This window comes from Pteropus vampyrus, unplaced genomic scaffold (assembly GCF_000151845.1).
Source record: "Pteropus vampyrus isolate Shadow unplaced genomic scaffold, Pvam_2.0 Scaffold7, whole genome shotgun sequence".
NCBI lineage: Eukaryota > Metazoa > Chordata > Mammalia > Chiroptera > Pteropodidae > Pteropus > Pteropus vampyrus.
Genome location: NW_011888788.1, coordinates 9332496 through 9350241, shown reverse-complemented (window position 1 = coordinate 9350241; position 17746 = coordinate 9332496). Strand labels below are relative to the sequence as shown.

Below are 17746 nucleotides of genomic sequence, written 5' to 3'. Positions count from 1 at the left end.
TTTATGCTGCCTCCTAGCTCCTCCCACAGCCCCCAGGGCAGGACTGCAGGACTGCAGAAGTGAGTGGAAACTGTGAGTCAGCAAGCTGTGGCCTCTTATCCAGAATATGCTGGGTTTTGGGGTGAGGTTCTAGGTCCAGTACTCTGTTTATCCCAGACCGTGCACATGTGAGTGGAAGGGAGAAGTCAGAAGTCGGGGAGAGACAGTGCCTGCTTCTCGCTGAGGAACCGAGGAACCGAAGCAGCTAGTAGGAGGGGCTTTACTACCTGCGAGCAAATGACTTCAGATGTCCCAACCACCATCAACCCGTGCCGCCTGCACACCCTCCTCTGTGTGTGGACTCATATGTGCCAAGGGTTGTTAGAATAATGACCTTGTAGTATGTCATCCAACCTCACTACATCATTTATTTTTTCTTTTTAGTTTTGCTTATTTTTAGTACTTGGTTTAAAATATATCATATATACAGAAAACAATGTAACAATTGTACATCACCCAATACTCAGATTTAACCAGTATTAACATTTTGCCATATACATATTTTTAGGTTTCTTTTTGAGAAAAAGAGATAAAATATGACCTCTAAAATTTTTCCACTTTTCACCCATCGCTCGCTGTCATCCATCCACAGAGGTAATCGTTATCTTTAAATTGGTTGTTAGCCTTCCCATGCATAATTTAGTACTTTTACTACTTTTGTCTGTGTCCAGCCATAATATATTATTATTTTGTGAGTTTTTAAGTTATTGAAATTGTATAATACTTTACATATTCATTTGCAATTTGCTTTTTTCCATATTACATTTTTATGACACATCTGTGACAATATTCATAGCTCTAGATCATTTATTTTAACAGCTGAATGGCATTCTATCTTATTAATGCAACATGGTTTATTTGGCCATTCCTCTGTTGGTGGACAATTTAAGTTGTTTTTAATTTTTGATAATACAAAAAAGGCCCTCGGGAGTGAAATCGTGAATTCTGCTACCTGACAGTTTCAATTTTACTAGGTATAGTCAAATTATTCTCCAATTTACATCACCATATGCAGTGGCAATAAATGTTTCTGTTTTCTTACCATTTTGCCGTTACTTGGTATTATCAGACTTGTTTTCCTAAGTAAAATATGGCAACTCTGATTTGTTAATTACAAATGCCATAATTCATCCCACCCTGGCCCCATGGTACCTATCATATTGTATTATAGCCATCCGAGTTAGTCAGCCCCATGAACCATTCATTTATGACAGGGTTCCAGTCCATTCCTTTTTGTGTCTCCAGTACCCAGCACGATGAATGCTGAAAGACACAGTAAGTACTCAGTACATACGAGGTGACTTAAATGTAAAGGATGAAGAAATCAAAGAACAGAATGGTTAGGGAAGACTTAATGTATGGAGTAGAATGAATCAGACCTTCGAACACCCCTGGTTAGAGCGTCAACCAATGTAACCATTTTGGAAGGCTCTTGGGCAGCATCCACTAAAGCATGCATGCTCTATGACCTATTAATTCTACTCCCAATAGAGATGTGTACATATGGGCACCAAAAGATATACCCTGGATTGCCCACAGCAGCATTATTTATAAAATCTCCAAACTGACAACCACCTAAATATTTACCCATGGTAGAACTGTTAAATACTGGACAATGATCAGAATGAATGACCTGTATCTTTCAAGCAGCAGTATGGAAGACTCTCACAATATGATATTGAGCAAAAGATGGCAGACCTCAAGGAGCATATGCTGTATGAATTCATATAGTTGAAGTTTAAAATTAGGCAAAACTAATCTGGTATAGAAGCTGTGATACTTTTTGTGGGAAGTGAGTAATGACTCTAAGAGGGCAGAGGATTGCTGGTAATATTTTACTTATTTTGTATTGAGGTAAAATATATGTAATGCAATTCAATTTTTAAAGTGCACAATTCAATGAGTTTTGACAAATGTGCACAGTTATGTAGCTACCAGCATAATCAAGCTGTAGAACATTTTTGTCACCCCAGAGAGCTCCCTTGTGAACTACGTTCTATTTCTTGACCTTGATCATAAGCGTTGGTTATGTGAGTGTTTCCGCTTTGTGAAAATTCATTGAGCTGCACACTTATGACACATGTGCAATTTTCTGAATGCATATTATATGTCAATAAAATGTTCAAAGAATATTTTTTAAAAGATTGGCCCCAAAATTAGTAACTGGCTACAAGATGGCCAATTGAGTGACAAAGGTGATGGGAGAAGAACAGTTGGGAAGACAGTTTGAATGGTCTAGTGTAGAAATATCAGAGGAGAGGGAACAGAAAGTGAGTCTTCACTGTCATCTCAAGCTTCAGTTTTGTACATTTGCTGTTGGTGAGTGTTGTAAACCAGCCTTTATCTTCTAGAATTGGATCCCCATTTTTTTTTCCTCTTTATAATATCTTGTAATAACAGAAGGGAGCACTTAACAGTGGCTCAGTGGTAGGCTTTTCCTGAGACATAGAGCAGGCGGCCTTGGCCTCCATTCAATAGAGTCCCTGGGTGAGGTCCCTAAAACATTCTTAACAGGAAGTTCTGCTTTCCATAGCCATGAGTACAAGCACTTTACTCTCTTTTGACTGACAGAATCCTGGTCAAGTGGCTCTGAGGCATGAGCTCTTTGGAAATCAATTCCTGGTCTTGGCTGGGCAGCACCTGGCAATCCCTGAGGGGGAATTTAAAGACTCCTTGGGGACAGGTGCATCAGTGATGTGAGTCTCTCCAGTCTTCCCCTGTATAAGGACCTCACTTTAGTTATGTTAGTGACAACAGGGGCAGTGAATTACATTAGAGACCACAGAGAAGATTTCATCCTGGCTTTTTATCTTTGCCTTTTTTTTTTTTTGGCCTTTCCCCTTCTCTATTTGCTGAGCTCTGCAAAGGTCCAAAAAAAGGCGAGGGGTGAGGAATAAAGGATGGTACAGATAGACAAAGCTAAACTGCATGTCTAGTGGTGTAAAATTTTAAAGTGTTGCTTGTTAAAATCTGCTACCATTCCCTTTCACTAAGGAATTAAATGTATGCTTCATTTAGACTGTTCCCTTTCATGGCCAATAAAATATTTTGCCATGACCTTTGTGAAAAAATAAACTTAACTGCATAGAAAAAAATTTCTTTTTCTTTTTTAAAAGTCAGGCTTGAAATTTTTATATCCTTTGAGTCATATCCTTGAAGCAATTGGCTGATTAATTCAAGAAATGTTTCTTTCCCAATTCAAACATAACATTTTGAAAATCATCCATGAATTATATGTTCCAAGAATGAAAGGCTTTTCTGTGTCATTTAAAAGATTTTTTTTTCATTTTGAGGGCAATGATGAATATCTATAAGGGCACATTTATTACTCCCAGAACAGATCGAAAATTAGCAAAGTCATAAAATTTTTACCCAGCTTTGCTATTGCAGCTGTGTCTCAACCAGTCCCCCACCAATTCCCCTGCTGTTAAAATGGTTAAGGATGATGTTATTTTTGCCATTACAGGCAAGGCACTGGTCTTTATATGTTGGTTTTCCAAATCTTTACATGGAGATATAAAAAAAAAAATCTATATCTAAGCTTTGTACTTCTAGTGGGGTTCGACAAAGATTTGATAGTCCCATAAATTTGTTTCTGAAAAATCTCACCTTCTGATCCCAGAAAACGTCCTTCTTCTTCTAATCCAATAAGGTAAAACAATAACTAAACCTCAGAAAAGCGACTGGCTATAAGCTTTCTGCCTTAATTTACACTACTGTATTCAGGATCTGTACACACAGACGTATGTTTCTGTATATACTCATCCAATAATTACCAAAGCAAGCCTTTAATTAGTCTGAAATCGTGCAGGCATAATGGTGATGACCCACACATTTTTCCATTGGAAACTGTAAATGATAACAAAGAGAGAAGCCCATCCCCTCTCCTCGCCACACATACTTCCTGTGAAGCTATTTCATGACTCTTTGTATGTCAGGCCAGCATCACTGCTCATGGGGATGTTGCTCACTCACTGTGGCTCAGTTGATTAGAGCAGTGCTACTCATTGTGGTCTATGGAGAAGGACTGGTCTGTTGTCAGCAAAGAGAAGAATTCAAAAATTAAGAAAAGGTGTTCAGAAGTTTTTAGAGGTATTTGGCAGAGACGATTTCTATCTGAATCTAATCATAACAACTAGGGGTTTATTTATGTATTTTTTGGAAAAACTTAATGGCATTGAAATTTAGTAGAGCTCTTATTTCTGGTCAGAATGAAATTAAAGTGTTTCTTTCGGTAGAGTTATCACCAACACAAAACCTCATCATTACATGAGCATGCTGACAATAATAATAAGCTTATATCTGAATAGCACTTAGTAAGGATTAAAGCATGAAGTGATGTCTTGGTTTGGGACCCCCCAGATGCAGATCTGGAGAGAATAACCTGAGCAAGTAGCTCCTTTGGGAGACGATTCCAGTGAGTAGGAGTAGAGAAATGGAGATGAAAGACAGGGTTGAGAAGGAAACTAGTACATGGTATATTGACCATCATGGACGACTGGAGCTCGGTCCCACTGGAAGCTCTGGGAATGGTATTAAATATGCCTCAGAATTGCCCCCCGTACCCCTTTCCACCCCCCACCCACCCCCCCACCCCCCGCTTGAGGGGTGAGGGAACTGGGTTATTCATCTACCAAATTCTTGTCAGTCAACTGTGAAGAGTTCCTGAGGGACACTCTTAACTCCCGGCACTTCAGTCTGCTCCTGTGCAAGCTGAGTGGGCCCCACTGGCTAGAGAAAGCTAGTAGGCAAAGACTTGCAGATGCCTCCAAATAAGAATTGGGTTGGTATGCAAGATATGGCAAGTTCCAAAGGATATGAAGGACATCGAAAGTGTCTGCCAATGAATAGGTAGGACAGGTGGTCTTATCCAATTTGTAGATAGCAAACTGAGGTCCAATTTAGCATTATAATAACAAGTGGGATGAGAAGGCTCTCTCCCTTTGGTCACCTACTTTGGGTCCATCCAGAGCCCATTCCACTAGCTTTCATTCCTGCCTTGTATAACCAGGTAGTTGTTGGTCTACCTGTGTGGCAGAGACTGGCTGGGTGCTCAGCCCATATCTGCTTACTGGGTCCCCAGATGGACTCCTTTCCCAGTCTCTCTTTCAGAAGAGTGTGGCATGTAACGAATCTGTGGGTTGAGTGGAAGTGATATACAGTACTTCCCTGCCTGACCTATACAAACCTTTATGCATATTCCACCTGCTCTTTACTCTCTGAACCAGCTGGAATAAAGATGACCCTGAGGGTATCCTAGAGAGTCGCACCTTGAAGATGGCCAAGCCACAATAAGGAAGGAGCCTGGGTCCCTGGATCATCACTTAGAGGAGAGCCACTTGGCCAGAAACATACTCTTTAGATTTTTTTATTGTGTTAAGCTGCTATGATTTTGAGAATTGTCTATTGCAGCAACTAACATTACTTTAAATAAGGCTACATACACATGTGATCAAATAATTCAGTTTTTATTTCATCACTTATTATCTCAGATGATGTATGTATCTATTTATCAGCTATTTACCCTCCAATGAGAAGACCTGGATTTGTACATTGCTGTATCTTTGGCATCTGGAACAATGCCTGGCAACTAGTATATGTTCAATACATTTTTGTCTAGTTACTAAATATTAATGCCCAGTCTTCATTGCAGATGGTACACAACAGGCCCTGTGCTGGGAACTTTATGTCTCTTATTTTAGTTCATGTTCACAATTATATGAGGAAATTGAAATGTGTAGAGGCTAGTTAACTTATCCAGTGGTACCCAGCAAGCTAGTGAGGGAGCAACGGCTGGAATCTAGGTAGTCTGAGTCTGATTCAACCCTCAAACTCTTAAGCCCTCTGTACATTGCCTGATGACGTCTGCCAGGTGCAGTGCTAGCAGCTGGGGGTGTAGGAAAGCGTGAGACACAGCACCAGCCCCTGAGGCCTGCCCAACAGGCAACAGCATGGGGTTTATGTGCAGTGGGGGAAAACAGACCAGTCTCTGTTCTCATCCTGGCGCTTTGCTAGAAATGTTGAGCTCTTCTACTCAACCTAACCTGAGCTAGGACTCAGCTACAGGATCAAAAATTCTCTTATGAAATGAGAGAATGGAGCAGAATATATAGAAACGAGGCCAGGTTCCGTCTCCAGTGTGAGACACCATAAAGATTGGTGCGGGGACATTTGGCAGATTTGAACAATTCGAGCAAAGGCAGGGTGAGTTGGAGCAAAACAAACAAAAACTGATCTTGTGAGTGTTGGGAAGAGTTAAGAAGAGAGTAGAGCAAGGGGTTAAGTTTAAGAATGTGAGCTTGGTGATTAGACAGAACTGACTTCAACCAGCTCTGCATTTATGGAGTGTTAAGACCTTGGGCAAGTTTGCTAACCTTGTTGAGCTTCTTTTTCCTCATCTTTAAAATGGATTTAATATTCCTGCCTCCCATGGTAAAACAATTAGCTTAGAAGCCTAGAGTGAAGAGTGACTGCTATAGCAACTATTCTTTGATCCCTGGCCTTAGGATGGAGAATTCTACCCTCTTGGCCACAGAGCTCTAAAGACAGAAACTGTTGGGAGACTATAATCATGGCGGACACTTGAATTGGGCTGAAGAGAAAGCTCTGCACTTCCCAGACCTCTCCCTCGCTCTTCTCATGTGCAGCCGCTAGAGGGCCATGGGCATCTCTTTTCCACTATGGGCTTGCTCACAGGTGGCACCCAAGAGGCCCAGTGGATTACTAGAAAAAGGCTCTCTTTTCAGGCAGAGGCAAAGGAGCAAAACATTTGATGAAAGCAGCTGCTGAGGGGTCATATTTACAGGTGCTGCAGGTGAGGGCACAGAGATCCTACTCTGCTGCAGGCAAAGTTGGCCTTGAACACATGATCCACTTTCTGTGAGGGAAATTAATTATCTGGAGTTACCCTGGGGCTGGCTTGTGGCCTTGTATTGAGTTAGTTAGGTCTTCTTGTCTTATTAGATAACCTGAGAAGAGGGGTGTGGATTTCTAAGGATCACTCATTGGCCTCCTAGAGCTTTGGGACTAAAAACTAGCTAGCTCTTCTTGATTGAGGAAGATTATAGTTTAGCAAATTCCAAAGTTGTGACACTGTCCTCATGAAGGACAGAATACAAGGGGTGGTCTCAGTAGGCAAAGTGCCCAGGAGCCTTCCTCTGCTCTCATGTCATTTTACCTTCCAACTTTTAGTTCATTAGATCAGCAAGGCCTGATATGAAAAGGCAAATAGCCTTTTCATTGCTCATCGCAGTCACTCTCACTGTAGTAGGAAAGAGCTGTTCCCTTTAATGTTCTATGCTAAAATTTTAACAAAACCTCCTGAGATATGGCTCCATAACTTGCCATTCTTTTTCCTCTGCTTATCACTGTAAACATCCCAGTCTTCAGAAAACACAGAGCTCTTTCCTTGTTGCTTGCCTTTGTCCATACTGCTTTCTTGCTCCAAATGTATCCACTTCCACCTTTGTCTTCACTGCTTTATAAAATACCATTCCTCCATTAGACCCTGCAGCTACTTTCCTGATTCCTGCCTCTTTTTTCTTATCATACTTTGCACTTACCCATATCAGAGGGTATTATTGCTGTACATTTTTTATCTGTCCTCAGCATTCAATTATTGAGCCTCTCATGTGCTTCATCTCCAGCGTCTGCTTGAATACCTGTCCTGACAAGGGACTCACTGCCTCAAAGGTAATGCATTTTGCTGCAATAAGCTCTTTGCAAAAGTAGTTTTTCTGTTATTAGAAACCAAATCTGCTTCCCTGTTGATTTTCTCTCCTCCATTTCAGTTGCCTAAAATTCCTTCAGATACGAATAAAGCTTCTTATTTCATAATTAGAAATAGATCTTAAATACCCTGAGAGTAGGCAATACATGGATAATTCATTCTTCAGTGTAAATGACTGATAAAAGCTTTTACATATGTATGAGAGTTTATAGGAGAGCCTAAAGGTGGGTCATTTCGAATATTAAAGATACCAAGAATATGAGGACACCAAAAAATTGATGTAGTAGAAAGAGCATTGGGCTAGGAAATGAAAGATGGGACCAATGTGATTTATTTACTTTTGTCATCTGGGAAAGGATGATGAATAGTTCTACTTATTACCATAATCGCAGAATTTTGTTTGAAAGCAGCCCTGCTCATCTGTGCTGTCTCAAGCCTTTACTCTAGCTTGGTTTTCTTAGCTTTTTCATAGTGCTGGGTAGGCAAAAAGTTGCATGTGTGGCAATAAGCTTTGGCCTTCTGGTAGCTGGATTGACATTCTTGGTGCCAAAGATGTTATGACTTACACCACCCACCATCACATCAATCAATGAGCCATTTATTCCCACCTGGTGTGAACCTTCCTCTCCCTGCTTCAAAGCCCTGCTTCACCAGGGCTGTTTATGGGATTTGTGTCATAAATATTTGCATATAACACATTTACTGTAGGTAACACATTTTATTATGATTTTATTATATATTCTCTTTTCCTGGAGTTTTGCAAGTAAAGATTACATAAGAACCAACTCTTTATTTGTCCTAAGTTCCACACTATAGAACCAGGTCATATTACAACTGCTTGATGCACAATATTCAATGACTCAATAAATACTTTACAAAAATAATGTTTTTTTTCCTTTCTTAAAACATAAAAAATTAGGATTTCCTAGACTTGAGTCCCCCTCTTCTTTTTATATTTATTTATTGTTAATATATTGGTGGAGAAAAAGATTGTTAAGATGGTATTAAAATAAAATAGATGAAATGAGGTCCATGTTATTTTTTTCTATCCATCTTGCTTTTTTTTTTTTTTTCCTTTGGAAAAGTGCCACTCCCTGCTTCTTTGTAAGATCTTCCTGACTTCTGTAAGCCTTCTGGACTTACTAAGACAAGAGCAGAAATTCTGCCATTCTGAAGCCTTTTAGTAGCATCAAACATTATACTAATATTGGCTTTTTATTTTAAAGCTCATTTAAAACCAAGCCTCAGATTTGTCCCTAAAATATCCAAATGCCCCCACCCCCACCCCCACCCGCCCACTCCCTACCCAGTCTTAGGTAAAGGCATTTGGACACTGAGACTTTAGCAAGGTGCCTCATAACTAAATAATATTTGGTTTAAGGTGAGAATTTTCTCGATTTTGATATATTTCCATTAAGTTATTCATTTTTAAAGAAATCATTACAAATTCCCTTTTTCTTCCACCTCCCTAAGCCCTGTCTGAACTCTCACAGAAGTGATTAAACAGTTCACGATGACAACTCCAGAGAAAAGTTTAAGCTTAAGTCACATTCATATTAAATAAGTTACATATAAAAACTTATGTTTACAACTTCAGTCTCTTTCCCCTTTTGCTTCTCTAGGAAACACTGGATCTGGGTGTAAATTGAAACCCACCCACTATGGCTTCCAGGTTCTTCTGGCTTCTTTGTCCTCATCCTCCTGCCCACATCACCCGTAGGAGGAGGTCCAAGGAGGTCTGTGGGCATTGTAGATGGCAAGGGTGGCTTCAGACGGCGGTCACCGGGCCTGGCGCACATCCCTAGTGTAATTTATGAACAATAGTGGTGTGGTATATACAAATATCCATGTATGTGGATAAGAGGGACTCTGCTCCAGGTGGCAGATCAGTACAGTGCATTTGTGTCACAAATACCAGAGGTGGCATCTCTTTAATACTCCCTGGCCTCTTGGAACTGCTTAATGTAGTCTTCATCGGAGGGACTCTCCGTGCACTTCTGTCCATTGTTGGGAGGCCGGGCCTCGTTATACCTGCTCCAGTCTCCCTTGCAGATAATCCAGGGCAGGACATCCACCTTGTAGTGGAGCTCCGCTGAGAACTCCGTGCTGATGAGGTTAGGTGTCCCTGCCCCTTTGCCCCTAGTGATGAGCTGCATGTTGTCGCCATAGCAACAGTGCTGGGCAGCCAGCGTTGTGCTCTCCAAGGACAGCATGGAGCGAATGCAGTACCGGGCTGTGGGCTTGTAGATCTCCAGCTTCTCTTTGGGCCCACTAGCGTCCTTCCAGCGGAAGTCCTTGCGCTTGATGCGGTCGAATATGTCCGCTGTGCTATAGGCCACTTCTGTCGGGTAGGAGCAGGGGCAGCTGGGCAAGTCATTGATCACTTTGTGCATGTACTTCTTTAAGAACTCACTTTTGCAGCTCATCCATCGCTCACAGCTGTCCGTGTCTGAAAAAGGCCACAGAGAAACCCTCTCACCACATGCAAAACTGGCAGTGGGCTGACATTGCAGTCTATCCCTCTTCTCCCAGAGTCAATCCCCTGCCACCCCTTGGCTCATCAGACCATGGGAAACCATACTCACCTCCCTTGAATTTGGGAACTTTGAACTTGACTACCTGTGTGCCATTACCTAGATTTAACCATCATTATATTTGCTTCATTTTTAAATTTTTTTTGAAGCTATATGATATTATTATTCCTAAGTTTAAGTTTTAGTAGGCATCTACGAAAAAAAAAAAAAAAAAGAAGAATATAGGGAATAAGGGGTCAACTATAACCTAATTATCACCCATAACAAAATTAACAATAATTCAGAGGGCCATTTTAAATCTTCTCTTTAAATGCATGGTAATGGGGGTAGAAAATACCTCAAAAGAATATTTGTAGGACTGTTTTATTTCTGCCACTCACTGGTTTAAACTAGAGCTAGTGGCCTAACCTCTTATCCTTAGGCTCCAAGCAGTAACAATCACTGTATGAAAGTCCATATGATAAAATGCTTTAGAGGGAGAAGGGGCTGGTGGCCCCTGCTTTTAGGGAACTTAATATTTACGCCAGAGGACACTGACCTGTAGACTTTGAGCCAGAATTCTGAATTAGTTGCTAACATTTAAGAACTAGGTGATTCCACTTATTCATGCAGATTCCTGGTTTCATGTGAAAATCCAAAAAAAATATGTTTATGCTGGTCCTGCATTGTCCCAGGGGAACAACTGGCAGAGTGAACAGGCAAACAGTGACCATTTGTGCAAACCAAGGTTGAGCAGAAAAAATCTGCTGGGGTCGTCTGTCGGCAGGAAATACATTTAGTTTCACGGGAACAGACGTTATGTTGAAGTAAGGTTGTTGTGTCAGATCATAGAGGCATTCAGTGCAGGTTAAGCTTGTTCAGAGGGCAGTAGGGAACCACTGAAGGTTTTTGAGTGACAGTGAGCTATCAACTTTGCTGTACAGTAAGAAGATACATTCAGTGCTGATATAAATGCTAAAAGTCCAGGTGAGATTCTCTGAGAGGGAACAGCAGGTGAGATAGGGCTTCCAAGCCTTGGTGGGCTTTGAGTAAAGGGAGGAAGATGTCAAAGATGACTCATGCTCTGGCCCAGGTGCCTGGAAGCTGGTGGTGTCATGAGTGGAAATCAAGTGGCCGGGGAGGGGAGCAGCTTGGAGGCGTTCTCTTCAGTGAAATGAGGAAGAGAGAGATGGGACATCTCTCAGGAAATCAGAAAGGTCTGGCCTAGATGAAAAATGTGGGTTCTTGTGCTAGACCACCTGGGATAGGATCCCAACTGAACTCTTTTGTAGCTTTGTGATTCTGAGCCAGATATCTTTCTCACTGTGCATCAGTTTTCTCATTTCTAAATTAGGGATGACAATAATGCCTGTTTCAGAAATTGCGATGAGGATTAAATAAGAGGGAATGCAGAGATTATATAGAAGAGGGTCCAGGGTGTTGCCAGTGGGCAGGGACATTTGAGGCTCCTTTTGGCTCTGAGTTCTATGATTCCACCCCTGCAAGCCCCTGACTGAGTCGTAGCTGAGAGAGTAGAGGCTCCTTTCTGGGAAGTGTGTCTCTGCAAAGCCAGTGGGGGTCTCCTTCAGAGGGCAGGGTCTTCAGAGACAAAATTCAGGCCCAGTAAATGGCTTTGCATTTTCCATCCAGAGTGGAAGGTCATCATAATTCATGTACCTATAGGACATCTATTGACTTATTTTTATCTATCAAACATATAAATGTTCAGTGTGATGGATATGTTATAAGTGCTTTACAAATCTGAACTCATCTAATTCTACAATAACTTTGTAAGGTAGGCACTAGTACCTCATACCATTTTACAGATCAAAAAATGGAGGCAGTACTGGGTTAAGGAACTTGACCTTGTACAAGAAATATGCTGGGAGAATTGACCCCATAAGGGGAAAACGAAACATTTAAAGGGATCCAAGGATGATCTTGTGGGCAAAAGGAATCTCCAAAACACTAAATCAATATTTAGATAATAAAGAAAATGAACCTTCTTACCAACTTCAAACAGTTTGGTGGCATTAAACTCCTCGCTTCCCGCAAGCAGACTCACTTCGGTGGCGGCTGTTCTGAAGGTGTCTTCAATTCCTAAACACATACAGGAGCTTATTTTTCCCTAGTTATGTGGAAAAAGTCCCCTTGACCACTAATTAAAAAAAAAAACAAATACACCTGAACAAAGCCTTTTTTTGCGTTTATTACTACTCATGGGTAGAAACTTGCCAACAGAGGAAACAGTAAAAAGCAGGTAGTTGAATGTAAAATATATTAAAACCCCAGATACCATTTGCAGCATGAAATCAGATCCAAATGTGCCTGAATGAATCCTAAGGAACTGATTCACAAGGCCCAGGAGTGGGGTTTTGGGGGACACATGTCAAAATGCCTTTCTGTCTGGCAATGTCAGAGAAACAAACTAAACTAGAGGCAGTGGTTAAGGATTGAGTGACTGGGTTAAATCATTACCAGGCATGTGACATTGGGCAAGCCACTTAACATTTGTGTACCTCAGTTTTCACATCTATAAAATGGGGAGAAATAAATGACCCACCTCACAGAGTTGAAAAAATTAAACGGGCTGTGTATAAAGTACTTAGAGTATTAAGTGGTAAGTGTTGGCTGATATTTTTTTCCTTGAATATTTGTCTAGCTCATTTTGAGGATGCAGCAGTCCACCACTAAATACCAGGTATCACATATATTCTGGAACTTTCAGCATTGCTGATGATGCTTTAATAAGAGTTAGCTGGGCTTGTCATTACTTGCTCTGAGGGACTGAACCCAGCTTGCCTCAAACTTCCTGGCTCCCCTCCCCTCCCCTCCCCAAACTACCACCCCACCCAGGCTTCCTTTACAAACAGGAATCCTATGCAAGCTGAGGCAGTCAGAAGAGGCAGGGATTGTGGAATGTAGACTAGTTGTTGGAGAGCCTTGGCTACTTGCTAGGTATGACTTGATTTCCTTTAAGGGGCTCTCTCTGATCTTAGGTGAGGCTCCTTGAACTTATTTATGTGGTTGACCTAAGGTACAAACTTTTACAGCAGAATCACTGCTAGGCCAGGGAGACCACCTGCCCTAGGATTCTTTCTAATGAGGCTGAGAATCAACACACCAAATAGGGAAAAAATCCTGTAAAAAATACCTCATGTTTCCAAGGGAGCCCCAAAAAGCTGGAAGAGCCAGAAACTGAGAGGCAGAAAGGATGGAAGGAGTACAAGATCAGATGAGAAGAAAATGCATGAGGAGGGCTGCTGGCCATACTGCTCTCAGTGGTAAAGAGAAAACAAGAAGGCAATATTCAAAATGGTGGCAGAGAAGAACCTTTCCCTAATGACAGCTAAAGCTACCATCTTGGGTCTGGATACCAGCTCTGGAAGAAATAACAAGAGGCAAGCTCCCAAGCCCTGACATTAAATACTGTCTATATCCATGTGTGGCTGAACCCCAAACCCTTCCTCCTTCTGGAGGTGGAACAGTTAATGGTTAAGAGCATAGACTCTGGAATTGGCTGCCTGGATTAGAATTTCAAACTGATCACTTACTGTCTGTGTGACTCTAGCCGAGTTAACCCCTGTGCTTCGGTTTCCACAGTTGTTAAAAGAGTACAATAATAAATGCCTATTTCATGAGGCTATTGCGAGGATTAAATGAAAAATACATATAAAGACCTTAGAAATTTGCTTGACATAGAGATACTCAAAAAATCCCATTCTTCATAATTTTTTTCATTTTTCTTCTTCATCTTCTTCATATTTCTCTTCATTTTCTTTTGCTTTATCTTCTTATCTCCATCATCTTCTTCAGATTCTCCTCCTTTTCCTTCTTCATTTTCTTCCTGTACTCCTTTTCTTCTTCCTTCTCATATTATTATTATTTATTGGCTTATTTGTACTCATGCAAATCCTATCCTATCAGACTTTCAACTCGGCGTCATTCAGGAAATCCACTTAGGAAAAGCATCTAGATGTTTGCTCCACTTTTTAAACTCCATCTGCATGGCCGACAGGGAGTGAGAACTGCCACTTTCTACATTTCAGCCCTATTTTCTACACATATCCCTTTGCCAACTTATACATGCCCAATCTGATCCTTCCTTTCTCTCCTCTGAACCCCATTTGCTCTTCTACTTCTTTTTCGTTCCAAATCTCAGCCTTACGGTTCGAGAACAGAGTTTCTAGGGATAGAAAAAGAAAGTCCCGGGTCCAGAGATTAAATTTTCTGTTTCTGAATTCCTTTGAGACAAAGTCATTTAGAATATGTGATTTCTTGGAAGAGCCTAAGGTATTATTTTAGGCCGGCATTCTACCTGGCAATGGGGAACACACAGTAAATGTAAAACTACAGACCAAGAGTTGGTAAACTTTTTTGGTTAAGAGTCAGAGCGTAAATATTTTAGGCTTTGTGGGTCACATATGGTCTTGGTTGCATATCCTTCCTCCTCCTCCTTCTTCTTGTCTACTTCCTTTCTTCTCTTTCTTCTTCGCAACCCTTTAAAAATGTGTGGGCCATGCAAAAAACAGGCCATGGTGTGACAACCACTACTACAGACAGTCACAATTATTTCTCACCCCCAACTAATTGGCAAACAAGAAGATTGTCATGTGTTTGGTGTTTAAAACACTGACAGTGCAGTTTAAAGTGATAATAAACTGCCAAGTTGCCCAATTTGCTACCTTGGAAGCCTTCAGCAGCTCTCAGGCTTCAGGATAGGGCTAACTGTGTGGTTTTTCTATAAATGGATGTCACGCCTCTCATCCTGGCTCCCTATCAGAACATGAATGGCTGTCTTTATGTGTCTCTTCAAGGAACAACAAACCTCACTTCAAAGACCCAAGTTAACCGGAGTCCTCTCTTTAAATTAAGTAAGTACACTACAGCATTGTCTTCTAGGTCACAGCTACCGCAATTTGCGTGAGACTCAGGAAATCCAACTTTTCATCCAGTAAGTTTGTTACTCGCCTCTTGTCCCAGTCTGGTCTGAATTCTGATTAGGGAGATGTCTTTTAAGAAGTCAATTTCTATAAGCTTTTAAATACAAATTTAAAGCTTCCTTTGAACTTGGAGCCACACCCCCACATAAACCCACCTGGGCAGTTTGGACGGTCACACGTCCTAGATTCCGTTGCGGTGCATGCATAGCCACAAGACCTGGTCCGCTTCTGGTTGCCATTCCCACAGGTGACGCTGCAGACAGACCAGAGACTCCAGTCGCCCTCACCATCTGTGGAATCTAGAAGGGAGTCAGGGAGATGGTCACAGCCGCACCCAGAGTCCCCAAATCTGCCCTGTCAAGCAGCCTGCTAATTGTTCGTTTCCATCATTCTCACTATTGGAGAGAACCAGATGCCAGCTGGAGTCAAAAGGCTTACAGCTCTAGGGTTCATTTTAGGGATTAGCTTCATGAAGGCAGGGACTCCGTCTGAGGTTTTGGGTACTGAGGTGGTCAGCACATGGCCAGGGCCTGACCCCTGGAAGTTGCCTAGTAAGTGCTTATTGTGAACGCATACATTTGCAGAACATGGCATCATGGTATAAAATATGGTAGATAGTTTTCAAAGATGATGACTATTAATTCTTTCCTTCCCTTTGCATACAGTTACAGAGAGAAGAGAGCGAGAGCGAGAGCGAGAGAGAGAACGAGCGAGAGAGAGAGAAACAGAAATACTATGACACTATTTCCCCTTTCCTAGAATCTGTACTGGCTTTGAGGCCTGGCAGCTTTGACTTTTGCTCTGGGGAATCCAGTCACCGTGAAAGAAGCTGAGGCTAAACCTGTGAATTATGGGACACCACAGAAGAGAGGAGCCACTTGAAGGACCACCAAGACATTGGACACGTGAGTGAAGTTTTCACGAACCTTTCAGCCCTTCCCAGTGGACAGCTGAATGCAGCTGATTTCCTCAGGAGTAGAGGAACTGCCCAGTGGGGCCCTGCCGGAATTCCTGAGCCACAGGATCATGAGAAATAATAAACTACTATTATTTTTAAGCCACAAAATTTTGAGATGGCTCATTTTGCAGCTGTGGATAACCTATACATGGCGATGAAGATAGAGATGGTCCTTTAAAGTCATTGCTCAACGTCCATCCAATAAATACTCCTTTGAGCCCCTATAAGATGCCAGGCCCAATTCTATGTATATAGGATATATCATTAAATACAACTTTCAAAGATTCACTGCCCTGATGGAACTAATACTTTAACAAGAAGAGTCAGAAATGAGTAAATTGTACAGTATATTAGAAGTTGGTAAATGGTGTGGTAAAAGGAGAAGCAGACTGGTCTGGGGGCCCAGAGCCATGAGAGGGGTGAGAGAGGTTGGTATATCGTCAACACTAAATTCCTCTCTTTAAAAGTAAGAAACTAAGTCCTGGAGTGATTGAGTGCCTATGTAAAGTCATAATGGTGACAGAAAGGAAAACTTGGGCTCTAGTGTTAAGCCCTTAATCTCGAAAGCATGATTCTTTCTGCAGCATCTCTCCTGGCTTATCCAAATGTTCCTACAGATCTGGGGCCTCTGTTGGTGCCAAGCTCAGAGCTACAGGCAATGTGCCTTGCAGGGAAAGGGTTCTCTCCATTCATGACCGGTTGTGGTGATTGTTACTACGTAGGCCTGGCAAGAATGTAGTTCACACATGTTTCTACCTGAACTGAGGCCTGGTGCCAGCCTCCCAGGCAGTTGTTTACATGGCGTTCACTCTGAACACTCCTCAGGCAAACACGGGGCCCCTGAGTTTCCTCAGCTCATTCAGCAGAGTTGAAGTTGGGGGACAGGGAGGATTCATGGTTGTGTCTTCTTCCCTACTCCAAAGCGGAGCATTTGCTCACACCCAGCCTTCCCTCATGGGCCCCATCCATTTCTACCTCCTCCCCAAAAAGAATTTTTCTGAACTTTGATTTTCTTCTAAGAGATGGTTTTCCAACCACATGGCTAATCAGATGTTTGAAACTACTGCTCCATGTGAGAGAGCTGGGCTTGCTTCCCCAGCCTTAGCCTTCCTCATCTCTCCCATCTCTTACTAGGCACCAACATAGCAGAACTGAAGAGACATGTTTTGCTTCCAGAGGGAGAAACCACTGAGGTAGATAGGGGCTGCTGCTCTCTCCGAGACCCTTGCAGTCTGGTGTCTCTTGGTAATCTCCCCGAGAACAGTAGAGAGGCACCTGGAACAATCACACGCTCACACTCTTGTCAGCAGGAGCATCCAGGTGCAGTGGGTTATATGCACACATGAACACATCCTACATGCACCACATCCTACATGCACCACTGGGCCAGATTTGTTAAAGGGAACGACAGCAACAAGTTACAAGTAAAGATTATAATGTCTTTAGACTCATAAAAAGAGGGTAGTGGGTTAGTCAAAAAAAGCTTATTAAATCACACAGGCAGAGTTCATATCACCTGTGTGGTGGGTACTGGCATAAGACACAATCTAATGACACCAAGAGG

At 41.9% G+C, this 17746-nt stretch overlaps 1 protein-coding gene across 1 annotated transcript in view; it reads right to left on the bottom strand.

The window, feature by feature from the left end:
- Positions 1-9127: 9127 nt before the first annotated feature.
- Positions 9128-17746, bottom strand: part of ISM1 (isthmin 1) — a 68122-nt gene continuing 59503 nt past the window's right edge. The window contains exons 4-6 of the mRNA XM_011370289.2: positions 15380-15523; positions 12292-12381; positions 9128-10217 (exon numbers count right to left, since the gene is read on the bottom strand). Coding sequence (XP_011368591.1) covers positions 9700-10217; positions 12292-12381; positions 15380-15523 — 752 coding nt within the window. The 3' untranslated portion in view covers positions 9128-9699. The remainder of the gene's footprint in view (positions 10218-12291; positions 12382-15379; positions 15524-17746) is intronic.